Source organism: Coloeus monedula, assembly GCF_965178545.1.
Source record: "Coloeus monedula genome assembly, chromosome: 1".
NCBI lineage: Eukaryota > Metazoa > Chordata > Aves > Passeriformes > Corvidae > Coloeus > Coloeus monedula.
In genome coordinates, this window is record NC_138781.1 from 62179450 (window position 1) to 62205772 (window position 26323).

The window sequence follows — 26323 nt, forward strand, 5'->3', positions numbered from 1 at the left end:
TAAAAGCTGTGAGAGATACGTAAACTTGGAGTAGAACCATGAAGCTTTTTCCCAGTTCTTATGTATGTCTCTCTGATATTAAAGTCTGACTGTACCCAAGTAATCAATTGCAAGATGTGACTAAATACTGTTTCCAGAACTGGCTGTAAGCAAGATATAACTGAACTGATTTCTGACATCTGTGCGCTAGACTATGCTATTTGGAAAGACAATTGCCAGTGGAACAGAGTAAGACCAAAGGTACTTCATGCCTGATCTTAAGCCCCAGAGAACAGATTTGTGATTGATGACTGGATAAACTGGTCTGTAGACCAAGAAGTTAACAGCAACAGAGGGTGAGTAAGTTTTGTTACAGTCCTCACTAAGAGCTGCTTCCCAGAGAGCACTGTATATTTTCATCCTCTGACACTTTACACCCTCTGATGTCCAATGTTAGAAAAATTGAATTATGACTATCCTTCCTTGAATATTTTTATAAGTATTTGGAAAATACAGCAGATCCCTAATTCCTGTATGCATGAAGTTGTAAGAAGAGTAGTGTGGCTTCACCCAGAATAGAGATAGAAACTTCTTTCTCCATTCCCAGTCTTTATTGTGCATATGTGTGCTTTATCCTATAAACCATTGTTGATGCACAGCATGATTCAGCTAACACACTACAGACATCTGTTTTAATTACAGACGTAATCTAATTTAGTTACAATGTTAGAAATGCCCAAGTGTGCAGTGTCAGCTGAGGACATTTAGACATTTTGTCATTGCTACCAGTACCTTACTATTGTCAAAATAATACACAGATATTAGATGCCCAATTATCACTGAAACTAGAGACTTCATAATCTTTGCACAGTTCTAAATTTTGATGCCATCTTCATCTTATTTTCCTCTCTTCCACCAACACCGGTCCAGTCTAGTTTGTGATCAGTTAATTACTCTCTAGCAATTTATGATGCTTTAAAAAAATATTTCCCCACTCAAGTAAAAATAGTATGTGTAGTGTTTGTATCCACTGATGAATGCAACAAACATGGTTAAATGCCTGATTTATTTTGTTAATGTTTAATTCTTCAAATTCAACAAGGAGAAAAAACTGTAAAATTATAGTATCTCCTTCAAAACTTCATCGAAATACATCACTCTATACAGCCATTTGTCTTGAAAACTTTACATGGAAATATTTTTGGACCTTTCTTTTTCCTGGTTATTGATATGAAACAATGCTCAGGAATCTAGAATACATGCATTCTATTATGAATGTATGAGCAAGAGAAAATTAAATGTAACCTGAGGAACTGAACTTTCCTCCTGTAACACTTGAAAGCATAAGTTCCTGCACTTTTCTAAGGTGGCTATGCTGTTATTCTCCAAAGGTTTCCCTCTCCATTTCCCAACCCTTCATCACGATTTACAGTGGCCTCACCGTGTCTGGATGTGAAAATTGTTGGTGGTTCCAGTGTGCTCATAGTCATGTACTGCAGCTGCAAAAATCATAGCGAAGATCTCCAGCTCTGTCAGCCAGTGCTGAAAAGAGATTACAGTACAATCAGATAAATTGTAATTTTCTCAGGTTTTTGTCTTCCAAGATAAGTTATTTATCCTCTGTTGACAGTCAGTGTTGCATGCATACCTTTCCCCTGCAGCCTGTCAATTGTTTTAAAGCAAACTTCTCTGGTTGATACATAAAAGCCAAACCAGTGTTCATCCTGGATCTTCATCTAAATAAATTGAACTCAGCAAAATTGTTTCAGGAGCTAATTAGGCTTAAGGCATAGCAAGGGGAAACATATGCCCTTCTGAAAGACCAATGTTTGAAGAAGTCAAACAAGAAAAACTCAAGAAAATCAAGGTTCATCAAGGGGAACTTGATGATATATGTGCAGGTAACCACATACCCCCAGGGTATGTATTTTCAGTTCAGTTTACCTGAGTAGCAGAGACTCAGGTACAGAAGAATGACACTATTTTCCAGTAGACTAAAAGTCTTTGTCACTCACTGAATCATGAGGCGAACAAGGAAGATACCCTCAAAAGATGTACATCTTGTTATTTATTTATTACTTTTAAAAACACTTGAGAAAGCCCTGAAGTTTGTGGGGTTTTTCCTAATTCCCTAGTCAATGCCTTTTTACAATGCTTAAGTCCCTTTTGCCTTAGATTTATAAATTATTCAGATGGTTTTAATAATTTTTATCTGAGTCAATAAATCGTTTTATTGTCTGGTTTTCCACTGGTAGGCCACAAGGGAGTGTTGTTAACATCAAGCACTTTGGAGTCAAAGGTTTTAGACACTGTAGAAGCTGTAAATATTTGTATGAAGTGCTTAAATGTACTGCATTTAGAAAAAGCCTTTACCACAGTGATTGTCAAATACTTCTGTAACACCTCACTGTCAACCTGAAAACATTTTGACAGGCATTCATATACAAACTGGCTTTTAAGTCAAAGCCTGGCAAAGGCACTAAGGCTTCCAAAATCTATTCTAGACATCTACTATAGCTCAGGGACCACCACTGGTGTGTAAAGCATGTGCAGGGAAGCACAGGCAATAACAATGGGACTCTGCACACAGAAACCTGTCTAGCTCTTCATCTGCATTTCAGTCATCTCTGCAAAACCAGTGAAGAATGGAGCAAGTCTGAGTATTAAAGATCCCCTTACATTAAAGATGTAGTTTGAAAATATAGCAGAGAGATATTTTGCACAATGTTACTGACTATAATCAAGGTAGTTCTTGGGTTGGGTTTTTTTTGTTTTAGAGTAAGAGAGTGAAGAGGGTGAAAAGTACAAGAAACTATCAGAAACAGAAACTACACTGTTTTCTCATATCTACACAATTGATCCAGGACATAACTAGAGAGTACTGATGGTAGAGAAGTCTGTCCAATTTTGTGTCCAGGTGTGACTTGTGAATAAGGAATGATTTCCAAATGATTAAGAACATTAATTCAACTTTCAAGCAACAATTTCTGGCAACTGCAATGGGGGGAACAAATGGAACTAGGGTTTCCAGGCTACATGTCTAGATCTGGACTTTAATTGCTAACTGTGGTCTGCCATTTCTATAAAGGAGAGACTGCAAATGATAGAAAAGAATCAGGGCACAAGTGCTCAGTAATAGCCAGAGCAAGCCTGTATTATGCATGCAGAACTCATCCAGGACACATTCAGCTAGTCCAACACATCCATTTCAGACCTCCTGGACAGCATCTGACAAGTCCCACACTAACAAGATCTCATGACCCAAGTCTTAAAATATCACTAAGGCAATGAGTCTTAGTGTTTGAGGTCTCCTACCTTGTTTCTTAAGACACATACAGGAAAAGTGCTGACTTGCATACCTTATCAAAGCATTGCTTGTTGAACAATTTTGGGTAATGTAGGTTTTCAAATAGGGTGTATTAGATCTTATTATTAGCAGTATCTTGTATTAGCAGTATTAAGTATCATAACAGCATTTGAGGAAGATCACTCAATAAGACTGGAATTACAGCTGTGAACTGTTGGTAATACATAAAGCAGTGTAAGTAGAAAAAAGTCAAAATAGGCCTGTGAGTAACAGGAGGGAAGTAATTGGAACCTATCACTCTCTTTTTTCCTGCCACCAGCCTTGCAAGAGAAAGCAAACAAGACAGCAAAGAGACTACAGAGAATGCATGCAATCTCCATCAAAGTGCTGACTTTACATTTCACTGCTTTGTGGTGGATTTCATCTTGGAAACAGCTAATTTTTAAAGAACAAAGCCATCAAGAACATCAGGGAACTGCCACAAAAGATGAAAAGAGCAAGGAAATGTGAATGGTTTTGATTTCTAAAGGGCTGACAAAACCAATCCAGAATAAAACCCTATCAAACTTGATGTGATGGTAGGAGGTCAGAAATGGCCGGGGGTAAAAGGCATGAAATACCAAGTATTGGCTTCCAGACTGAAAAAAAAGAGGGCAAGGAAGCATGACTGTCTTTAAAAAATATACAATAAATGTGAAGCATTAGCTACTAGGGTGGCTCATTCACATGTAAACAAAAGGATTGATACATACAGAAAGAAGAAGGAAGAGGAAAGAGTAGTGTTTCCAAATCTAACAAAAATAAAGAATGGATTTCCAAATTGCTACAATGTAAGTAATTAACTAGTTTCCTTCCCAAGAGTTTCTGAACTTTTATTCCAAAGTAGATATTATTTTCAAAGCTTATGATGATCTGCTTATTAATAACAATAGACTAGTGGAGAAGATGATCTCACTTCCCTTTAGTACTAAAAGATGTGACAGAAGTCCTGTACTTTCACAGTTTTTCAGGTCTGCTACAGGAAATAGTCTCCTGCAATTCTTGTCAGTATCAGAGAAAAAATTCTTAAGCTTTACAATTTTCCCATCATTGTCCAGGTTAAAAAAGAAATAATGGTATTTAAAAACAGTTATAAAGATTAATCAGAAAACAAACCCAAAGAAAGTAATAATCAGAGCTGAATTACAGAGTTTAATAAAGGAAGAAATGAAATGAGCAAAAAGTGTGTCAGCTCTTGGAAGCTGTTCCTGCACATCATGCTTATATGCCAATCCTCTATGAGATAAACATGAGATTAATTCCAAATCCTCTTTCAACATTTGGTCTATGAAAGAGCCAAAAACATTGTAGTTCATACAGTAAAGTATAACAAACTAACTCCAAAGCATCATTCTGAGGGAAAAAATAACAGGAAAACTAATGAAATTTCAGGAAATGAGAGGGAAGAAAGATTTAATTGGAAATAAAATAAAACAAAAATGAGGGATGAAACAAAACTCTTCAGAGAGTTAATAAATAAAGGGGGCATGACAAAGGCAAATGAACCTTTGTCATGTGTTGTTTCTGAATGTGTAAAGACAAACCAGAAACATGTTTCTTACATTTAGGACTAGAATAAATTTCAACTATGTAGACTATTTTTTTAAAAAAGCATTTTTTCCACATTACAAATAACTAGTTAGCAAGAAAAATGAGGGGTTTTTTTCCTACTTTTCTATATAATTTTTTCACAAGTAGTTTTCATCCCATTGGTGAAGAATTAAACCAATGGCCCTAACACACTTCTCAAAGCAAAGTCTTGTGTTCCAGCATGCCCAGGTTGCTTGCATAATTATTGTAGAAGTGATGAACTAAAGAACTATATATACTACAGTAATGATAACATACTGATGTGAGCAAATCCTGGAAAGAGGAAAATGCCCCCTACATTTCTTTACTGTGTGTGAACATACTATGCATGTAAGAAGCAAGCCCTGCTGTGAGCAGGACATTAGGACGGATGACTGTATGTAGATACAAAAATGCTGCTAGCAAGGATTTTCTTGCTGTTTTCTAAGTCCGTGAGAGATTTTTCTCTCTCACAGAAGAGGTAGCAGAGTTATGTAAACAACCAAGCCACCTGCAGCCTTGAAAAGTCTTGTTTATGGTATAGTAGAAAAATATTTTGACAATGGATGTTTTAGGATTTTAGCCAATCACCCCAAGGGGTGGCTGATCCTTTGTCCAATTAGACTATGAAGAAAAAAGTCTATAAGAGTTTGTAAAATAATTCAATCAATCAATCTTGCTGCACAATTCCTGCCTGCTGGATCTTCTCTCCTCCTCCTCCCTATGGCTGCGGGACACGGTGATATACCCTAGGGCCCAGGCCTGCAGTAATAGATGACCTCTAGGGTCATCATTTCTCATTTTCGAACTACATTAATCTTTGCACTTTGAGATTGGCTGTATAGTTCAGGGAAGGTGAAGTGAAAACAGAGAAAAAAGAAAAAAAATAAAACTAAAGTTTAAAAAAATATTCAAATAAGAAAAGCATAGCTGAAATGTCACTGTTGGCATGCTGCGAGTTTGTGGGGTGATTTCCTATTGTGCTATATTAGATCCTAAACCAAATTACAGGTAGAATTTGGGTGTGGGAATGATTAGTCCTTGGCAATATTCCTGGGAAACAGACAACGCTCCTCTGGACTACAACTCCATCATACTGCTCTGCATGGGCTACTATGTGTGTAGCTTATTGCAGTAGGAATACATGGGCACGGGCTCAGTTCAGGCACTGACTGCAGTGCAAGCATGTACATATGCTTACATGCACACACATTCTAGTTCCTCTTTTCTAGACAGAAGTCTGGTATGTGTACCTTCTCTGACCTCTGCACATATTTATACATATTGCACATATTCACTTCTGTAAAGGATAATAAAAAATGTTTTTATAAATATGTTAATGGCAAAAAAAGGAGAGTGGCAAGGAAAACCTCTTTTCTTTATTGGACATGGTGGGCAATATAAGTTACCAAAGGTGAGGAAAGCTGAGGTACTTAACACCTCTTTGCATCAGTTTTCACCAAATAACACATGATCAGGACAACTGGTCTCCTGAGCTAGTAGATGGGGACAGGGGGCAGAATAGATCCCCTGTAACCCCGGAGGAAGCAGTTAGTGACCAGTGGAGCCACTTCCATGCTCACAAATCTTTGACACCAGGTGGGATCCATCCTAGAGTGATGAGGGAGCTGGCGGAAGAGCTCACTAAAGTGCTCTCCATCATTTATCATCAGTCTTGGCTAACCAGGGAAGTCCCAGATGACTGGAAGCTGGCCAGTGTGATGCCCATCTGTAAGAAGGGCCAAAAGGAGGATCCAGGAAACTACAGGCCTGTCAGCCTGACCTCAGTGCCCAGCAACATTATGAAACAGTTCATCTTGAGTGATCACATGGCAGATACAAGATAGCCTGGGGATCAGACCCAGCCAGCATGGATTTAGGACTAGCCAACCTGACCTCCTTCTATGACCGGGTGACCTGCCTGGTAGATGAGGGGAAGGCTGTGGATGTTGTCTACCTGGACTTCAGCAAAGCCTGTGACACCATCTCACACAGAACAATCCTGGAAAAGCTGGCAGCCCATGGCTTGGACAGGTGCACATTTTTCTGGGTTAAGAACTGGTTGGATGGCCGGGCCCAGACAGTGGTGGTGAATGGTGCTGCCTCCAGTTGCTGGCCAGTCACTAGTGGGGTCCCTCAGGGATCTGTGTCAGGCCCAGTCCTGTTTAAAATCTTTATCATTGATCTGGATGAAGGCATCAAGCCTACCATTAGCAAATTTGCAGATGACACCAAGTTGGGTGTGAATGTCAGTCTGCTGGAGGGTAGGAGAGCTCTGCAGAGAGATCTGGACAGGCTGGATCCATGGGCTGAATCCAGTGATATGAAGTTTAACAAAACCAAGTGCTGGGTCCTGCACTTTGGCCACAACAACCCCCTGCAGCACTACAGGCTGGGGACAGAGTGGCTGGACAGTGGCCAGGTAGAAAGGGACCTGGGGATGCTGACTGATGGCAGACTGACCATGAGCCAGCAGTGTGCCCACGTGGCCAAGAAGGCCAATGGCATCCTGGTCTGGATCAGGAATAGTGTGGCCAGCAGGACCAGGGAAGTGATTCTTGCCCTGTACTCAGCACTGGTGACGCCACACCTTGAGTACTGTGTCCAGTTCTGGGCCCCTCAATTTAGGAAGGATGTTGAGATGCTGGAGCATGTCCAGAGAAGGGCAACAAGGCTGGTGAAGGGTATGGAACACAACTCCTATGAGGAGTGGCTGATGGAGCTGGGGTTGTATAGCCTGGAGAAAAGGAGGCACAGGGGAGAGGCCTTATCACTTTCTACAACTACCTGAAAGGCAGGTGGGGGTGTGTCTCTTCTCCCAGGCAACCAGCGACAGGACAAGAACAGTCTTAAGCTGCACCAGAAGAGGTGTAGGCTGGATATTAAGAAGTTCTTTACAGAAGGAGTGACCTGGTATTAGAATGGGCTGCCCAGGGAGGTGTTGGAGTCACCATCCCTGGAGGTGTTTAAGAAAAGACTGGATGTAGCACTTAGTGCCATGGTCTATTTGATAAGGTGGTGTTAGGTCGTAGGTTGGACTCGATCATCTCAAAGGTCTTTTCCAATCTAGTTGATTCTGTGATTTCAGAACACCATTTCCTCTGAAACAGAGGTTTGGTTTAGTTTGTTTTTGGTGGGGTTATTTTGCGTTTGTTTTTTACTTTCTTTTTAGTTCGCTGCATTCTCTCAGAGGAAAAAAAGTCCAAATTTCTCCATCATACTCATGTATTTTCATGTCCTTCCAGTTCTCTCTTTTTTAACACTTTCCTTGCTTTATTGCACTCAGACACAGGACAGGAAACCCCATTCAGCACTGGGGCATCACAGGCTAGAATGAAATAGTAGTCATTCACTCATATCTGAGTTGCTGCTAAATGACTAACAGATCAAAAAGCAGCAAGATGGAAAAAAAGGGAGTTCCGAACATACATAGAGTGAAAGTCAGTGTCCTGGGTTGCAGTGTATTCTATTACCATCCTCATGAGCTGTTGAAATCAGGTGGGGCAGTGTTTCCTTGCCTCCTCCCTCCAGACTATCTTGCTGTTAATGGCCCATCAATGCCATGCCACATGACTCAGAGATAACTCCCTCCGGACCATCTTCTGTTAATGAGCCTAATCAACGCCTGGCCTCATGACTCATTATCCCATTGTGAGATGCTCCACCCAGAGGGAGGAACCAAGCATTCCATCCTGGATATAATCTGAGATTCTGAACACCACAGACAACTTTTCCACTGGATTTCCAGAGGACAGGAGCTACATAGCCACCACTAGACCTTCTGAGGAAGAGCAGACCCTCTTTCTACAGGATCACCATGTCAGGAGGACTGCAGCCACCATTCTACTGCATTGCTACCACCACCCTGACTAACAGGGTGCTAGGTTGTATCCTGACTGTCAGTTTAACCCAGTGTTATCTGCCTTTTTGGTTTTTTTTTTCCCCCACCTTTTATTTCCCTATTAAATTGTTATTCTGACTTGGTGTCTCCCACTAGTTTGTTTTCAAACTAGCACAGTCAGCTATACTTGGGTAGCTGTTTTGATCCAGTAACTTTTTGGAGCAGAGTGGCCCCAAGTGAAAACTGTCCTTCCATGGTTTGAGGAGAAAAAGGGAATCCATTTCCTCACCACTAGAGTACAATTCACATTACTCAACATTGCACCTGTTCCTACCGAATACAGCTTGCAGTGCATTTTCATTAACAAATGGTCCTAAAAACAACAGTGACCAATTAGTATCTCACAGGAGGTTTTGAGTAGGTAACTGCACTGAGTGTATTAGCTGCAATTCTGATCTAAATCCTTTTTACTTCAGGTGCAATCAGAAGCAAGTGACACAACTTCCATCAGGATCAGGCTGTCCGAATCAGCTGTTGAGACAGACAGCACCTGACTCCTTCCAAATCTGCTTCTCATAAACAGCAGTGTTTACTGCTCTAGTTGCAGTATGACTGCAATTCACACGTGCAATCTACATTCAACAGAGGAGACTCTGGATGTTTACAGGAGGCAGGGGAGCATGTGATTCCTCAGGGAAGAGTATCCAGTTCTGTCTTCAGAACTGAAAACCATAACTGTGTGGCAATCAAGGAACTGCAGAAAGGCAGATCATGTGCACAAAACATAGTTCCCAAGTGTGAGCAGCTCTACAGTTGTTGAAACTGGTCTAAAAGACATAGCAAGAGCTGCACTATGCCTTGTTAGCTATGATATATCAGAGTATCCTGTTGTAATTTCATGAAGATATGGGGGGTGGAGTGTTCAACTCGTACACAAAAGCACCTGCGCTGAGATAGGCAGATGCTGATGCAGCTGTAACATGAGAAGTTTGGACAGGGAGAGATGGACCAGATGAGGACCTTTGCTCCAAATAGGAAAGAAGAAAACCTCAGTTCCTAGAGATGCTCCCAGAGATAGTCCTAAAGATGAAGATGAGGAAGACCCTTTGCTCCCAGGGAAGGAGAAGGGCCTCTGTTTTTGTTTCTGAACGGCTCAACCTTAAAATTGTACCCCAAAAAACTTCAAGAGTGGACCCTCGAAAGCAGTTGCGGGAAAAGCTGCAAGTCAGGGAAAGGGACTCACATGCGAGCAGAGAGACTCCTCTTCCTAAATGGACTGAACAATATTTGGAAGTGGGCGGCTGTCTCGTTGTGATAATGTTTTCATAGCACGAGCAAGAAGAGACTTCTCTTTCTAAATGGACTGAACAAGGTTATTATGGAAGTGGTAAACAGACTGAACATCTTAAGGGTTGTCTTTTTCCATTGTCAGTGGGAGAAGGGAAGAAGGTGGGGGGAGGAGGAGAGTTCTGAAGGTAGTATAATTTTTTTTCCCTTCTTTTAGGTCTGTTAATAAACTTCTTTATATTTCTTTCAAGTTTGGTGCCTGCTTTGCGTTTCTCCTAATTCTTATCTCACAGAAGATAAACAGTAATGAGTATTTTGGACCAAACCACTACACTAAATTAGTGTTTCTGCCCGGTTACGAACTCAACCCGCTACAGCCTCCTACATGGCCTTTAGCCCCTGTGAGGTCGACCATCGCAGTGTTGGGAGGAACCACACAGAGCTGTGTGTTTAAGCAAATGACCTGTATGGTCAAAAACCATACAGGTAGTGGTAAAAAACGCAGAGGGACAAAGAGCTACAGTTCGGCCCTATGTCACTGCAGCTCCGCTTAACCTCTGGGGGTGGGATGCGTTGGCAGCTTGGGGGGTACGGATTGGAACAAATTTTTGATGGAGGTCACTGTTCTAAAGGGAGCACAGTATCCTACACTGCCTTTGCAGTGGCTAGTAAGCAAACCCATCTGGGAATCACAGTGGCCCCTACTAAAAGAGTATTAGTTGCCCTTTGTAAGTTGGTTCAAGAACAATTACAACAGGGACATCTTGAACCTTCTACTAGTCCCTGGAATACCCCTGTTTTCATAATTAAGAAAAAATCAGGGAAATGGAGACTGTTGCAGGATCTCCGAAAAACCAAGGCAGTGATGGAAAGTAGGGGGTCATTGCAGCCTGGTATGCCCTCACCCACCATGATCCCAACATTGATTTGAAGGACTGCTTTTTCACAATTCCTTTGCACCCTAATGACAAACCAAAATTTGCTTTTACTGTGCCTGCAGTTAACAAGCCTGAACCTGTGAAGAGCTATCAATGGAAGGTTCTACCTCAGGGCATGAAGAACAGCCCGACTATCTGCCAATGGTATGTCGCTCAAGCTTTGTCCAGAGTTCATGAGCAGTTTCCTGAGGCATACTGCTACCATTACATGGATGATATCCTGGTGGCAGCATCCACCCAGGACGAGCTGCTGAGGATACAGCCTCAGCTGCTCACTGCTCTGCATTCTTATGGATTTCAAGTGGCTCCGGAGAAAGTTCAGCAGCATCCTCCTTGGAAATACTTAGGAGTCAAAATTTTGGATCAAACTATACAACACCAAGAGGTGCAATTCTCGGATTGTATTAAGACCCAGAATGATGCTCAGAAATTGCTGGGTATCATCACCTTACTTAGAGCTAACCACGACACAACTTTCCCCACTTTTTAATATTTTAAAGGGGGACACCAAGTCAAATTCACCTCAGAAACTGACTCCTGAAGCACAACGAGTGCTGGAGGAGGTTCAACAGGCTGTTTCTGCTCGTCAGGTTTATCGAGTGGATCCCTCCATTGATACCACTGTTTTCATTACCACTCCAGATTTTCATCCTACAGGTATCATTGGCCAATGGAATAAAGAGTGGCCTGACCCTTTCCATATCCTGGAATGGGTCTTCTTGCCTCATCAGATGAAAAAGACAGAACCCATGTTGTTGGAATTGATCACTTGTTTGATAATCAAATGCCGCCGACTTTGTTTGCAATTAATGGCAGCAGATCCTGCAACAATTGTTCTTCCAGTACAGCAGGAACACTTTGAGTGGAGCCTTACTAACAGCGCTCCTTTGCAAAGTGCACTGCAGAACTTTTTGGGGCAGATTGCTTATCATCTGCCCAGCCACAAATTACTGCAGTTGGCAAAATCGACCAGCTTCACCTTGCAGCCAAAAAATAGTCAGGTGCCAGTGCAAGGACCCACCATCTTCACTGATGGCTCCAGAAAACAGGGAAAGCCACTGTTACTGGAAGGAGGATTCTGACTGGCAGGTGCTGGAAGGCTACGAGTCAGGCTCTGCCCAGATGGTTGAATTGAGGGCTGTTGCCATGGCTTTTCAGCGGTTCTCTCAGTTACCTTTGAATCTGGTCACTGATTCTGCTTACATAGCAGATATAACCCAACACTTAGATTGTTCACTTTTGAAAGAAGTCAATAATGCAGCTCTGTTTTCACTATTGAAAACTTTGTGGAGTGCAATTCAAGCTCAAGTTCACCCATATTACATTCTGCATATTCCAAGTCACACCAGTTTGCTAGGTTTCATAATAGAAGGTAATGCCAGGGCTGACATGCTAGCCAACCCTGTGTAGGTAGTGCCTCAGCCTGACAAAATTGCACAAGCCAAGGAATCGCATGGTTTTTCCCACCAAAGCGCGCCTACCCTGCAGAAGCAGTTTCACTTAACGCCATCTGAGGCTCGTGACATTGTCAGCGCTTGTGCTGACTGTCACGGACTCGCTGCACCTTTACCACAGGGGGTAAACCCCAGAGGCCTCAAAGCCTTGCAGCTTTGGCAAATGGATGTAACGCATATCCCTGATTTTGGTAGATTTAAGTATGTGCATATGTCTATTGACACTTTCTTCTCAGCTATGTGGGCATCTGCTCATACTGGAGAGACAGGCCGCGCTATTGTTGCCCATTGGAAACTGACTTTCGCGACCTTGGGAGTGCCTTCTTCTGTGAAAACCGATAATGGCCCTGCCTATGCCTCACAGAAAATGTGGCAGTTTTTACACCTATGGGGTGTGAACCATACTTCTGGTATTCCGCATTCTCCAACTGGCCAAGCCATTGTTGAATGCACTCATGGCACCTTGAAGCGTGTTTTGGAGAAACAAAAAGGGGGAATGCATGGAGAAACCCATAGAGTCGACTAGAAAAAGCTCTATATACAATTAATCATCTTACAGTGTCACCAAATACTGTTACAATCCTGTTACTTTGAATCATTTTCTTTCATTGCAGTCTTCAGGTGAGACGCACCTGCCTCAAGCGAAAGTCTGGGTATGGGATCTACTTACTAACAAGTGGGAAGGCCCGCATGAGCTCATTGCTTGGGGTTGTGGGTATGCTTGTGTTTCCACAGATACTGGGGTACGGTGGCTACCTGCAAGATGCGTTCGCCCTGACCTGTGGCACCAGAAGCAGAATGGGACCAACACACAACCTCCAAATGATGACCAGACAAATGCAGATCATCAGCCGAATGATCCTTGGAATGATGACCAAGATGTCAACCATCAGTCAGATGATCCTTCTACAAGCAAAGAATTAACTTTAAGTTTTCTTTTGCTATGGAGTCAGAATGTTAAAGCCCTTAAGGCTATCTAGAATTAGCAACTGATGTAAAGCCCTTAAGGCTATTTAGAATTAATAACTGATGTAGAATTGGGTTCACTAGATGTATCTCCCATGGCACTGCTGGAGAATCTCTCTGCCCACTTTAAATCAGTGTCTGATTTGGATTCAGTTTGGTAACAGCCATTACCAAACTGATCCCTTATGCTGTGTTTGTTCTCCTTTCTGCAAGGGGCCCTGCAGAGGATTATAAATGCTACCTTTTTGGTCTTAAAACAAAAAGGGGGAATTGTGTATGCTGAAAAGCTTGATGCAGAGAAATTTTCCAGCTTTCTGCCAGCATCGTGTGAAAGTCTTACTTTCACACACACGCTAGCTGAGAGGTTTTTGTAAACCAATCTTTTATCTCGCAGGTGCAAGATTGTTTTGCAGTATTGTTATGATACTGACTGGAGAAATATTTTGAAATGGATGTTGTAGGGTTTAACGAATCATTCTAAGAGGTGGATGGTCAAAGGACCAATAACCTGAACCAGGTTATATAAACGAGTTTGGAAATTAATAAATAATTCAATTTCCTCCTGGATCGAGGTCTGTGTCCTTTTCTTGCCATCCCACAGCGACAGCAGATTCACACAAAATATCTGTGGCAGAGTGAAAACCAAGGTTGGGTTTCTCATTCATCCTCTTTAGACCACTGTTAAAAGAGCTATCAAAAACTTCACTTACATTCTATTTCTAAATAACCCGAAGTCTTTACCTTTATTAGCCCAGCCATATCAAATTAAGTGTGTCTACAGTGTAAACAGGTTCTACTGTGTGTCCTGGGTTGCAGTGTATTCGATTACCATCCTCATGAGCTGTTGAAATCAGGTGGGGCAGTGTTTCCTTGCCTCCTCCCTCCAGACTATCTTGCTGTTAATGGCCCATCATTGTCCTGCCACATGACTCAGAGATAACTCCCTCCGGACCATCTTCTGTTAATGAGCCTAATCAACGCCTGGCCTCATGACTCATTATCCCATTGTGAGATGCTCCACCCAGAGGGAGGAACCAAGCATTCCATCCCGGATATAATCTGAGATTCTGAACACCACAGACAACTTTTCCACTGGATTTCCAGAGGACAGGAGCTACATAGCCACCACTGGACCTTCTGAGGAAGAGCAGACCCTTTCTACAGGATCACCATGTCAGGAGGACTGCAGCCACCATTCTACCAGACTGCTACCACCACCCTGATTAACAGGGTGTCAGGTTGTATCCTGACTCTGTCAGTTTAACCCAGTGTTTCCTGCCTTTTTGTTTTTTTTTCCCCCACCTTTTATTTCCCTATTAAATTGCTATTCTAACTTGGTGTCTCCCACTATCTTGTTTTCCAACCAGTACACTGTGGATAATCATAATCTCACTATTAAGCAAAAACTGTAGTAAACTCACTATATATTCAGGATGCCAAGTCTTTTACTTACCACCATGCCTGTCTTGAAAAGGAGGTGATGGACTGTCTGTGTGACATCTGCAGCATGCATTAGGTTGTGATACGGATTTTTGTGTTTACTGTAGCCAACCTCCAGAGCTTCCACAAAAGACACCAAGGCAGAAATGGGAATCTAAGTAAAGCAGAACAGAATTGAAGGGAAAAAAAACCCAAAACCCAAAAAACCCCAGCTTTGATGGATAGTATTCAGATGGGAGTATTTTGATAAGAGGTTCTCAAAGAACCATGTGTACTTCACAAATAAGCAAAATGCTAGAACATCTGAAACAGTCACTCAAGAGAGTGAATTCAGGTTACTACTTCAAACTGTTTTTCTCATCCATAATTACATTACAGGTGAATCATTTCCACAGGTAAATACACAGAAATAAGTATACTATGAAATGTTGTCCGAAACACACATAGAGTACGAAAAGTAAGAGCAACCACTTGATAGATTGCCCATGGAGAAATACTTCTAAATAGATTGCAGGCAACTGCCTGTTAGCTTCACAATCTAGCTGAATATATCCCTGTTTACTATTCACATTCAAGATTTTCTAATGAAACATATCATATAGCAAATCTTAGATACTCTAAGAGGACTATCGTTTATCAGACCTCTGGGTTTTCACAGCAAAATTCAGCCTGCCTGTCCTGTGGGATTGCCATGTTTTTCTAACTCCAAGAGTAACTGAAATTACCTAAGAAAATGCAATTCAGGGGATTTGTAGAAAGGAGACTATGCAGGTGGTAACATATGCAACTGGCAAGAGGGGTTCTCGAGTTTCATCTGCTCAGACAGGAAATACATTAAATGCTAAGGTTTCCACCGAAAAGATCACTGCTTTTCTCCTCTTAGGTACAAATAAGCAGAGGATGCAGTTATGACCAGACATCTTGATATCTCATCAGGCATAGGCAGTTCCTGAAGAACTATGGGATCTAGACATCTGTAAACTCTTTCCAGTAAAAGTGAGGGGGAACCCCTGGGAAATGGAAATGTCAACAGTAGAAGGGATGACAGAGTATCTGCGTGGGGAGAGTGGTCAAGAACTGGATGGCAGTGTTTCCTGTTCAAAGTTGGAGGACACCTCTGTAACAGTTACAAAATTATAGAATAGTTTTGGCTGGAAGGGACTTTTAAAAGTCACCTAGTCAACCTGGCCCTGCAATGAACAGGGACATGTTCAACTAGACCAGGTTTCTCAGAGTCCAATCTGATCTTGAATGCTTCCAGGGATGGGGCACCTACCACCTCTCTGGGCATCCTTTTCCAGTGTTTCACCACTCTCACCATAAGAAAATCTTCCATATATCTAGTCTAAATCTATCCTCTTTTAGTTTAAAATCATTAGCCCTTGTCCTACTGAAACAAGCCCTGCTAAAAGGTTTTTCCCCACCTTTCTTATAGATCCCCTTCAAGTACCAGAAGGCTGCAATAAACAATCCCCAGAACTTTCTCTTCTGCAGGCTTAACAACACTAACTCTCTTGGCCTTTCCTCACAGGAAAGGTGCTCCAGTCCTCTGAAAATTTTTGTGACTCTCCTCTAAACCGGCTCCAACAGGTCCATGTCTTTCCCGTGCTGAGAACTCCAGACATGGATGACCTGGATGCAATACTCCAAATGGGGTCTCATAAGAGCAGAGTTGGGAGCAGAATCACCTCCTTTGACCTGCTGGCCAATCTAATTGGAATGAATTTGAATTTGCTTTCATATTCTCTTGTTCTCTTTTGGGCTTGCATGCTTGAGGGTCCTATAAAGCTCATGATGATACCATCATTCTCAGAGAATCAAATGCAGTATTTCCCATGGATTTCATTTGGAACCCCACCCAGTTCATGGTGCCCCATTGCAACTGAAAGTACTACTTAAATCATATCTGGTCTTGCTTATTAGGGAAAGTGCAATGTTCACAAATTCTTCAAAGATGACTAAAATTGCATTTTTAATTGGAAAAACCAGGATGAGAGAGAAGTTGAACAAAATTCAAGATGAATGAAGATAGCCATCTTCTAACTACTGACCTTGAAACGGTTGATCAGATCGTAGCGTGTGAGAAGTTCATAGAAAATGAATTTCAGTGCATGATCCCCACTAGCATCATTTAGTGCAAATACATCAAAGGACCACTTGTCTACATTCTGCAAGAGCAGATAGAAAAGACAGTTAATATGGTCATCCCTTTTACCATGATAATTCAATTTCCTCACTTTCTCTTACAATTTGAGAATTACAGTAGTAATATAAGTGTATAGTTTCTTTTTTAATAAATTCTTCAAATCCATTTAACTAATGCAGAATCATCTATGTACTTACAGTATCAGTATTGTGTGATTTGTGTTTAAGAAGTTTCCATTAAGAAAAAATATGCTGTTTGTTTATTCTAAACATGGCAATTCTCTACACCAGAATTTAATCACCAAAGGATGAATCCTAAAAGACAAAAATCCTGTTTTGCTTTAGCACCTGAGACCCCTATTTGGGCTGACATGCTACATTAAGTGCTAACAATTATATAAAAATCCAACAGAATTTCTATCAGAAGAGTAAATATCTAATTCCAGTGGGGAAAGTTACAGTCAGCTGTAAATGACATACTAGTGCTGCAGGCTGGTCAGTCAAGAGATCAAGGAGAGGAGGTTCACTTCTCAGCTCATACAGTTAGAGTCTAAGGTCTAACCTTCTTGCAGAAGTTTGAGTTCAAAACTCAAATTTTAGGGAAGTCTGTGGGAGGTGACAGCACTTGTTATCTAGCAAGAGATGAAGAGAAACACTAATTCTTTCTAAATGCTCAGTTTCCTAGCTTTCTGTCTCTTCTTAACCTTGGGGACTTCTTAGAGAAGTCAACAAGCAAATTCAGGCAGAGATGTTATTCTGCTCAACATTAGTGGAAGGCATGACATTTTTGTAGACACGGATAAGCAGAAGTCTATATTGCAGGCACTGTAAGTGACTATCGGTTCTATGTTCATTACCTGTGTATTAGCTAGCCTAGAAAATATTCCTGTGACGGCATGGGCATCAGAAAAGGCTGAAAAATTAAATTCTGAAGCATGTGACTCCTCTGGCATTAATGTGAAGTTCTGTCTCTAGCACTAGACTGATGAATGGCAGATCACCACAGCATACTCTGTAAATTAACATACTTCCTTATTCAAACATGTCTGTATGAATGGTTTGTTTAGCCACTATTCAAATGAAAGACAAGGCTGATTGTCCCTTTTGTGGCAGTCAGTCTTATATCTTCACACCCATGTCATACAGAAAGGCAACAGACTACTGCAGTAGAAAAATTAATATAAAATATATATAAAAAGAGAGACTCTACGCAACCAATTTAAAAAAATGCCAAACTTCTCATTCACTGAAAAAGTGAGACAGATCTAGGACTTGCACTAAAGTCTGCATTTTTTTGCAGAAGCTGCAGTATTTCATTGTTTTATTAAAACCTACCTCTGTCACAAAGCTGTGATTCCACAGCTTTGGTTTATTAAGTGAAGATGTCCTCTTGACCACAGCAGCAAAAATGAGAATGTGTAGTTAAAAAATAAGCTTTTTTTGACTTAATTTCATCTCAATCCTTGTCCTTATTAGCATGACTCTGAGGGGAATATTGATTATGGCAATCCAGAACAGCCGAAGACTTGTGTATGGTACACTCTCACACCCTTTTCCATGCTTAAATCATCAGGTCATTTTACACTAAGCACACTAAGCAGTCAGGTAGCTGTAAGGGATTTTTACTTGACCTTACTGGACTGAAGCAAGCAACAAAATACATCATTTTCAATGGAGGAGATGGGACTGAGAAATTTAAGATGAAATATTCTTTTTAAGACAGAAGACTTGACAGAATCATACAACTTCCTGTGTTGGAAAGGACCCACAAGGATCATCAAGTCCACCTCCTAGTCCTTTACACGACATCCCCAAGAGTAACACCATGTGCTCAAGAGCATCGTCCAAATGCTTCTTGAACTCCGTCAGGCTTGGTGCTGTGACCACTTTGCTAGGGACCTTGTTTTGACTTCTTCAAAGTAACTCCCATTTCAACCAAATCCATTACCAAACCCAAAAACATCCCAGCAAAGACATGTTCTCAAAAGAGGTTTGGAAAAAAAATATATTCTAGAGCGTAGAGTGACCAGGTAGGTGCTATTTCACTCTAAGCAAAATTAGTCAGTTACTTTGTTGTTATTGGTTTGTTTAACTTACTCTAACATGATCACTTCTTTTTACAACTTAATCATTTGAAAACATAGAAAGAAGGGAGGAATTCTATAAGGCTTAAGTCAACTGAGAGTAGGTGATGAGTCTTCCACTGTCTTGTTACTGCGGAGGAACTCGGGAGAAGAGGTACCATTATAGATGCGTTCCCTCATAAGCTGGCTATGGAGTGTAGTTGCAAAAGAACACATAATTTAGAATTTTCAGGAGTGAAGCTAGCACTTGTCAATATGCAGTTGGAAAAAGGTGTGGGTGGACACTTCGATTCTGTATATGAAAGGCATGTTTGATCATTCTTCTTCCAATTCCTCCATATCTTTTGATGAGTTCTACTATCCAAAATGAAAAGGATACCCTAACTGTAAATCTTTCCAATGTGGAGAAATGCTGCAAGATGTCTTAATGAATTTTACACTTAATGTCCCTGTATATTGCCCTACGGTATCACCTTTTTTCACCATTGCATGGCATGGTTGAACCACATGCAACATGTAGTCTGCAAAGCTGCTGTATAGGCAGCTGGTTGCTAACTTCTGTTTGTAGGCTTGATAATTCCTGCCTAAGTCAAGAATCTTGCAATTGTCCTGCCTAAGTCAAGAATTGTCTTGCAAGGATCAAAGCTTTGTTTATTTTTCAGACTACTTCTGACTAATTGTTTTCACTCTGAAACCGCAAAACTCACAGAAGGGTCCACATTCATAAACTGATTGTCACTTTGAAGACCTGAAGCTGAAAAATGCAAGAATTTCCCTTCTCTCACAGCAACGGATCCTTTTCCTTCTCCATCTCTCTCAATCTGTGTTTTCTTTCTTCCCTATGGGATGTTGTGATTGATTCCTAAATCCTCCTTTTAATCACTGTAATCTAGAACAGAATTGAAACCTTCACACCTGAAAATTGCCACAGTCTTGAACGCTATTATTTCTTTTATTGCAAGGATAATCCCTTAGGCCAGTTAAATTATTAATGTATGTGAACTAACTAAATGTCAGAGAGAAGGAAAGGCCAAGTACTAAGATCCCCCTTATCATGTCAAATATCATAGTATTATTTTGATGCTTTGTACAGACAACCCCTCCCTTCAATACCTTTTTATTGGGATTACCTTTAGCACTCCAATTACAGCTGGTGGGTAGCTCAAGCCGACCATATTTGAAGTACGCCTGTACATTCTACCAAGATGAAATAAAGCAACACATAAATAGAATTAAATGAAACAAAACAGACAATCAACAAAACTCATAAAGTAACAGACCATTACAGGAGACCTTATTTAGCCCAGAAAACTCTTAATGGAATATGGACCTTCTTTCCTTCCATTTTGTTGCTAACTTGCCCAATATTCTCTGTACTATTCTTATTGTATAGCCTAATTTGAGACTATACACTCCCCAGTATCTCATAGCTTGGTTACCCAGCCAAACATGACAAAGAATTTGCCAATATCAGGTCTTCATCAGATGGAAAGGCTACACTCAACTAAATAAAATGTTCTCCATTTTCCACTGCACATAACTGTACTGACTTTTCAGTTCCCCATGTCCTTGCTGGCCCACATGCAAGCTAATTCTGAGCGTAACAGAAACCATTTGTATGCAGTGAATCAACTTCAGTGTGATACAGCTGTTACTTTTGTCTGCATGTTTTCAAGATTAGTATAAAACCTTTTGGGTGCTTGCCATATGTGTGTTTCAGGAAGTGAGAGAGAAAGAACAAGGCAATAATCAACATCTGTAACCATATTAATCAAAGTATGTCTGTACCAGATTTTAAACTTGATTAGAAAGTATATTTTAAACAGATTATAAAGTATGTACAAGTTTTTAAACTTGTTTTCAGGACACGCTGTGTTTGGATTTGGTGAATGCAGAAACACTGTCATAGCCAGAATGTCTTTCCACAGGTCACCCTTTTTTGCCCCTAAAGCAAAAGGACATGATGGAAAGCCCTCTTCTCCCATCTGAAATGATCCTGTGCAAAGTCTTCCTTCACTGCCATTTTAATTTGTCATCTTCTGCACTCAGACCTGAAAAAAATCATTCCCCTTTGGAGACTTTACATTAATCCATTCCCCAAATGACAGAATTTCTTATCCCTTTCTTTCTCCAGTCAGAAGCTCCATAGCATTCTCTTAAGAGACAATTGAAGCAGAGCCCCTTTCCCCTAGCTCAGGAGAGTCACAATCTTCTTCCGATGTTATATTATATCTGAACACTTCCTTCCACTTCCTTCTTTGGGTCACAGTGATCCAGGTCAGCTGGAAAACAGCCTACTGAGCCAGCTTTCTGCATTTACTTCCTTGTTGAGCAAGTCCCCCACTGAGAGTGAGGGTTAATTCAAAAGTAGCCTGTCAAGAAGAGAAACTAGTCCCAAGGAGAAATGAGAAGTTTAGTCTTATTACAGTTTGCTGCCACTCTTAACACATGTACAGTAACTTTGGTGCACAGATAAAAATATTGGCTATAGTCATGATGAAGGAGACTTCTGTGTAGCTTGTGGTCCACTGTCTGATACGCACAACCTCCTGCACAGACAATATGCAGAGGGCTGTTAGGCTGTGAGTGCAATTCTGATGAACAGTGAAAGGTGCTCTGCTCTTCCATTCCTGACTTGAATTTTGCTGTTACAAAATTACCCCAGAGATCTGAGAGCTGGTGTCTAATGACTGCTGACAGTTTCATATGTGCCAGCCCTCCTTCAGGCTTGAACAAAGAAGGTCAGTGAAGAGTGGTTACTTGATAAGAAAAGGTAAGATTGGAAGTGAGTCCAAATTGAAATGAATAAATGTTTTAAAAAGTTCAAAAAGTAAAATCAGTTTTAGCAACAGGTTGTGATGAAAATCACAAGAGGGAAGGCTGAGAGGACTCAATGGCTTTTTGGAAATCCTCACTGAGCTTCAAAATTTTCACATCACTTTTTATCTAGAATTCATTCCAATAATGCTATGGTAAAGGGTTTTCTGTATCTTAGCACTTCTTCATAAGAAAGACTAGATCACAGAGGTAAACAGAAGCAAGGGAGAGTTTGATCTGTCCAAATTTTAAATGCTGTCACTCCTGACCTAGGACTATGCAGAAGTGCATATTGTCTGTCAAAATTATGCCAACTGTGCTACTATGTCTGTACTAGAGTAAGAACAGAGGACTAGGTATTGTTTCAGTTTGCAATCTTTTAATGAATCCCGGGTTTTGAGGTGCCACCCAGATCTGTGTAGAAACATTAACAGAAGCACATTGAAGTGCTCTTCATTCAGTAGTCTTCTTCTAGTGCTCTGAGGTCTTCTGACCTAAGGTACTCCCCTCCACCTCCTGTCATTGTGCCATCACACACTACAGATGCAATCTGCAGTACCTGGGCAGTTACTAGAACAAAGTAATTACATGATACTTTACCTTTCCACAAATATCCCAGCTTGCACTGCATGGACGATACTCCTGAACCGGGGTTTTTCCTCAGTCCTTCTGAGCATCATCCCCATTTGCCGTGTGAAGGTAGAAGCCAACCAGTCACGGACCTCTGAGGGCACAGAGTCAGACTGGATATCACTGAGCTCATCTTCCGTGTCCAGTAAGCGCCTAGAAGGATGAGGAACCAGAAGGGTAAATAGACTTCCTTTGAGAGCACTACAACATTATTAACAAAAAAGAAACTCACATATATTCTAATTAAAGCAGCTGTTAAAAGTCTTTGATTCATCAGCCCTAATAAAACACAATAGTACAAATCTTCAACTGTTTGTTTATTCTTTTACATGCTTCCATTTCACATTGTAAAACTCACTACTAGGCTGAGAAACAAGAAGTATCAGCCTTCTGAAGCACAACTATATAATCATCTACTGACATCACATCTTCAGCTCATCAATATTTCTGAACCTTCTGCTTTCAAAGGTAATTTATGGTCATTTCTAGGAATTTCTATTTTCTGGGTTAGTAGCATACAGTCATCTACATTATCTACTATCTAACATTATTCAGAAGAAATAGATGAGTAGAAATTTAGAAACTGTCAGAAGAAGTGGAACACAATTACTATGAATACATTTATCTGAGAAAAAGTATATTACATTTATGATTGGTCTTGATCTCCTTCCTTGTCCCAGGAAACTTAAAGAATCTTTTAAATGAAGGATTGAAGATCTGTACTACACAGAATACAATATTCTAATGTTTTAAACCATATTGCCTCTCAGTAATAAATCTTGGCTCAAACAGCTTTAACAGTTGACATGTAAATTACAACTGGTGCTAGATATGAGTGCTGATGTCTGTAGTTAGCTCACCTAGTTTCATCAATGTATACTGACTCAAGAACAGTCGCTGCATATTCCAAATTCTTCTTTAGATCTACAACTGAAGCTTCGCCTCTCTCTAATTGCTTTACCAAAGACCGCAATCTAAAGAAAAGGAAAACAAAAATCTGATTAGTATAAATCAAAATAGGTTGAGAGTGAGCGTCAGTTCCCAGCATGAGACCTAGTACACACCTTGACAGGTGAAAACTTTTGGAAGTCTACAAGTTTTTTGAAGCTACATACGTGAAATCAACAAAAATTACTTTTCAAAGATCAGTTACAATGATGGCAGGCAAATCTATGTAAGTCCATGAGTTATCACAGAATCATACAATCACAGAATGATAGAATATGCTGAGTTGGAAGGGACCCATCAGTATCATTGAGTCCAACTCCTGACTCCACCCAAGATACTCCAAGAATCACACCATATGCCTGAGAGCATTGCCCAAAGGCTTCTGAACTCAGACTCGAGTCCTGTCACTAATCATGAGAGTGAAGACATCAGTATTTGCCCCTCCATTTCCCCTCATGAGATTGTTGAAGACTGCAATGAGGTCTCCTCTTAGTCTCCTCTTCTCCAATCTGAACTGATCACATGGTGTCAATCACTCCTTATAAGGCTTCCCCTCCAGACCTTTCACTGTACTTGTGGCCCTCCTATGGACACTTTCTAATAGTTTAATATTTTTCTTATATAGTGGTGCGCAAAAATGCACATGGTACTCAAGGTGAGGCCATACCAATGCAAAGCAGAGCAGGACAATCACTTCCATTAAACAGCTGTCCCTCCCCTACTCACAACTGAAATAAGTGGAAATAGAAATCACTTGAAATTTAACACAGGAGCTAAGAGAGGACAATTTCAATCCAGACATAAGAAGGAATTTGTTGAATAGTATCTGTTAACAAATGACTGTTATTCCTAATGATTGATGTACACATGCAAAATTGTATTGGAGGATATTTAGAAACACTGTTGTAGAAATACTATACAAGGGTAGGAAATGCTATGATTTTCATTAGATCAAGCAGCCACCCTTAGACTATCCCATCTATATTAAACAGAATTCACTACTTTTGCATCCAAACAGTAAGTATTATTTCATATGCCTCTTCGTTTATTCTCCTCATTCTTTCATATGCCTCCTCTACAGACTATGGGGAGTCTGCAGATATGACCCTGTAATTAGCTACCAGAAACACTGTACACAAGCCACAGGAGTCAATATTACTGAAAGAACATGACCTTTGGCTCTTCCTGACTTTTATTTAATTGATATAAATATCTGGCAGCTTTATGCTGCAACTCATTCAAAATTCATGTTCAATAACAGCACAGTGAGTAATGGTTGCTTCATGGCACCAACATTCTTCATCAAGAAGATTATGCAATGTACCACGTGCATCAATCGTTTAGAAACAGAAGTACAGCTGCTTCTCACACCATCAGCCATTCTCATGTGAAAAAAAATTACACTATCCATTATCTCTAACTATTAGTGATTTATTGAGTCACAGCAGCTGCTCCCAATTAACTGTACTCTAAGAGCCTGGTGATCATTTGCCTTTAATGTATTCCAAGTATATGGGGTTTTTTAATAATCCTAAATGGATTGAAGGGAATCCAGGCAAATTTATTAGTTGAATAATTCTGTTTCAAGGTGGCTGAAATAATCTTGAAATTCAGTCAATTTCACCTCTAGCACTCAGGAACATGATTTAGCAAGAGCTTGGCAGTGGTGGGTTAATGGTTGGACTCCATGATCTTAGTGGTCATCTCTAAGATCAACTCATTTGTGATAACATTCCTTTGATAGCCAGGTCAAATAGCTTTAAAAAAATATTAAAAAACAACCACAAACTTTAGAAATTAACAAAATAGTAATCAGAAGTAGATCTGACTGCATAAAAACTGGCTTCAGTATACACACACAAAAACATCAAGAGTTGCTCCTAAAGTTTGGAAGATAAACATCTGCTGAACTGAAAGACAAAACCCTGCCTTCTGATCTTCCACATGTTCCTCACTCTTCTCTGGAAAACCACCATAATTATGGGTAAGAAATTCTTACTAAGTTTGAGAAATAGATGTTCATTGTGCAGTGAACTGTATCAAAGAATTCCTACACAGAAATAGATGTGCATCTGCCATCTCACTATAATGTACAAATTTGATAAATCTGATATTCTGGAGTCATATCAGAGTTAGACAGCACGTGCAGACTATCTAAGCATGAGCACATAGAAGGTCTGACAGACACCCCACAACAGTGTCTACCTGCCTGTTGGGGTGTAAAAAAACTGTAAAGTAAATACACAGGTGTCGCGGGTTCGGTTTGTAACCGGGCAGAAACACTAATTTAGTGTAGTGGTTTGGTCCAAAATACTCATTACTGTTTATCTTCTGTGAGATAAGAATTAGGAGAAATGCAAAGCAGGCACCAAACTTGAAAGAATATAAAGTTTATTAACAGACCTAAAAGAGGGGAAAAAAAATTATACCACCTTCAGAACTCTCCTCCTCCCCCCACCTTCCTCCCTTCTCCCACTGACAATGGAAAAAGACAACCCTTAAGATGTTCAGTCTGTTTACCACTTCCATAATAACCTTGTTCAGTCCATTTAGAAAGAGAAGTCTCTTCTTGCTCATGCTATGAAAACAGTATCACAACGAGACAGCCGCCCACTTCCAAATATCATTCAGTCCATTTAGGAAGAGGAGTCTCTCTGCCTGCATGTGAGTCTCTTCCCCCGACTTGCAGCTTTTCCCGCAACTGCTTTCGAGGGTCCACTCTTGAAGTTTTTTGGGATACAATTTTAAGGTTGAGCCGTTCAGAAACAAAAACAGAGGCCCTTCTCCTTCCCTGGGAGCAAAGGGTCTTCATCATGTTCATCGTTAAGACTATCTCTGGGAGCATCTCTAGGAACTGAGGTTTTCTCCTTTCCCGTTTG

The 26323-nt window shown here is 40.6% G+C and overlaps 1 protein-coding gene across 1 annotated transcript in view; it reads right to left on the reverse strand.

Annotated features, from left to right (window-relative positions):
• The window catches only part of PDE1C (phosphodiesterase 1C), a gene marked incomplete at both ends in the record, with an annotated part of 356527 nt that overhangs the window by 74360 nt on the left and 255844 nt on the right, over nt 1-26323 (reverse strand). Inside the window, 6 exons of the mRNA XM_082298542.1 lie at nt 1421-1521; nt 14834-14974; nt 16872-16988; nt 20180-20246; nt 22467-22649; nt 23357-23470. Coding sequence (XP_082154668.1) covers nt 1421-1521; nt 14834-14974; nt 16872-16988; nt 20180-20246; nt 22467-22649; nt 23357-23470 — 723 coding nt within the window. The remainder of the gene's footprint in view (nt 1-1420; nt 1522-14833; nt 14975-16871; nt 16989-20179; nt 20247-22466; nt 22650-23356; nt 23471-26323) is intronic.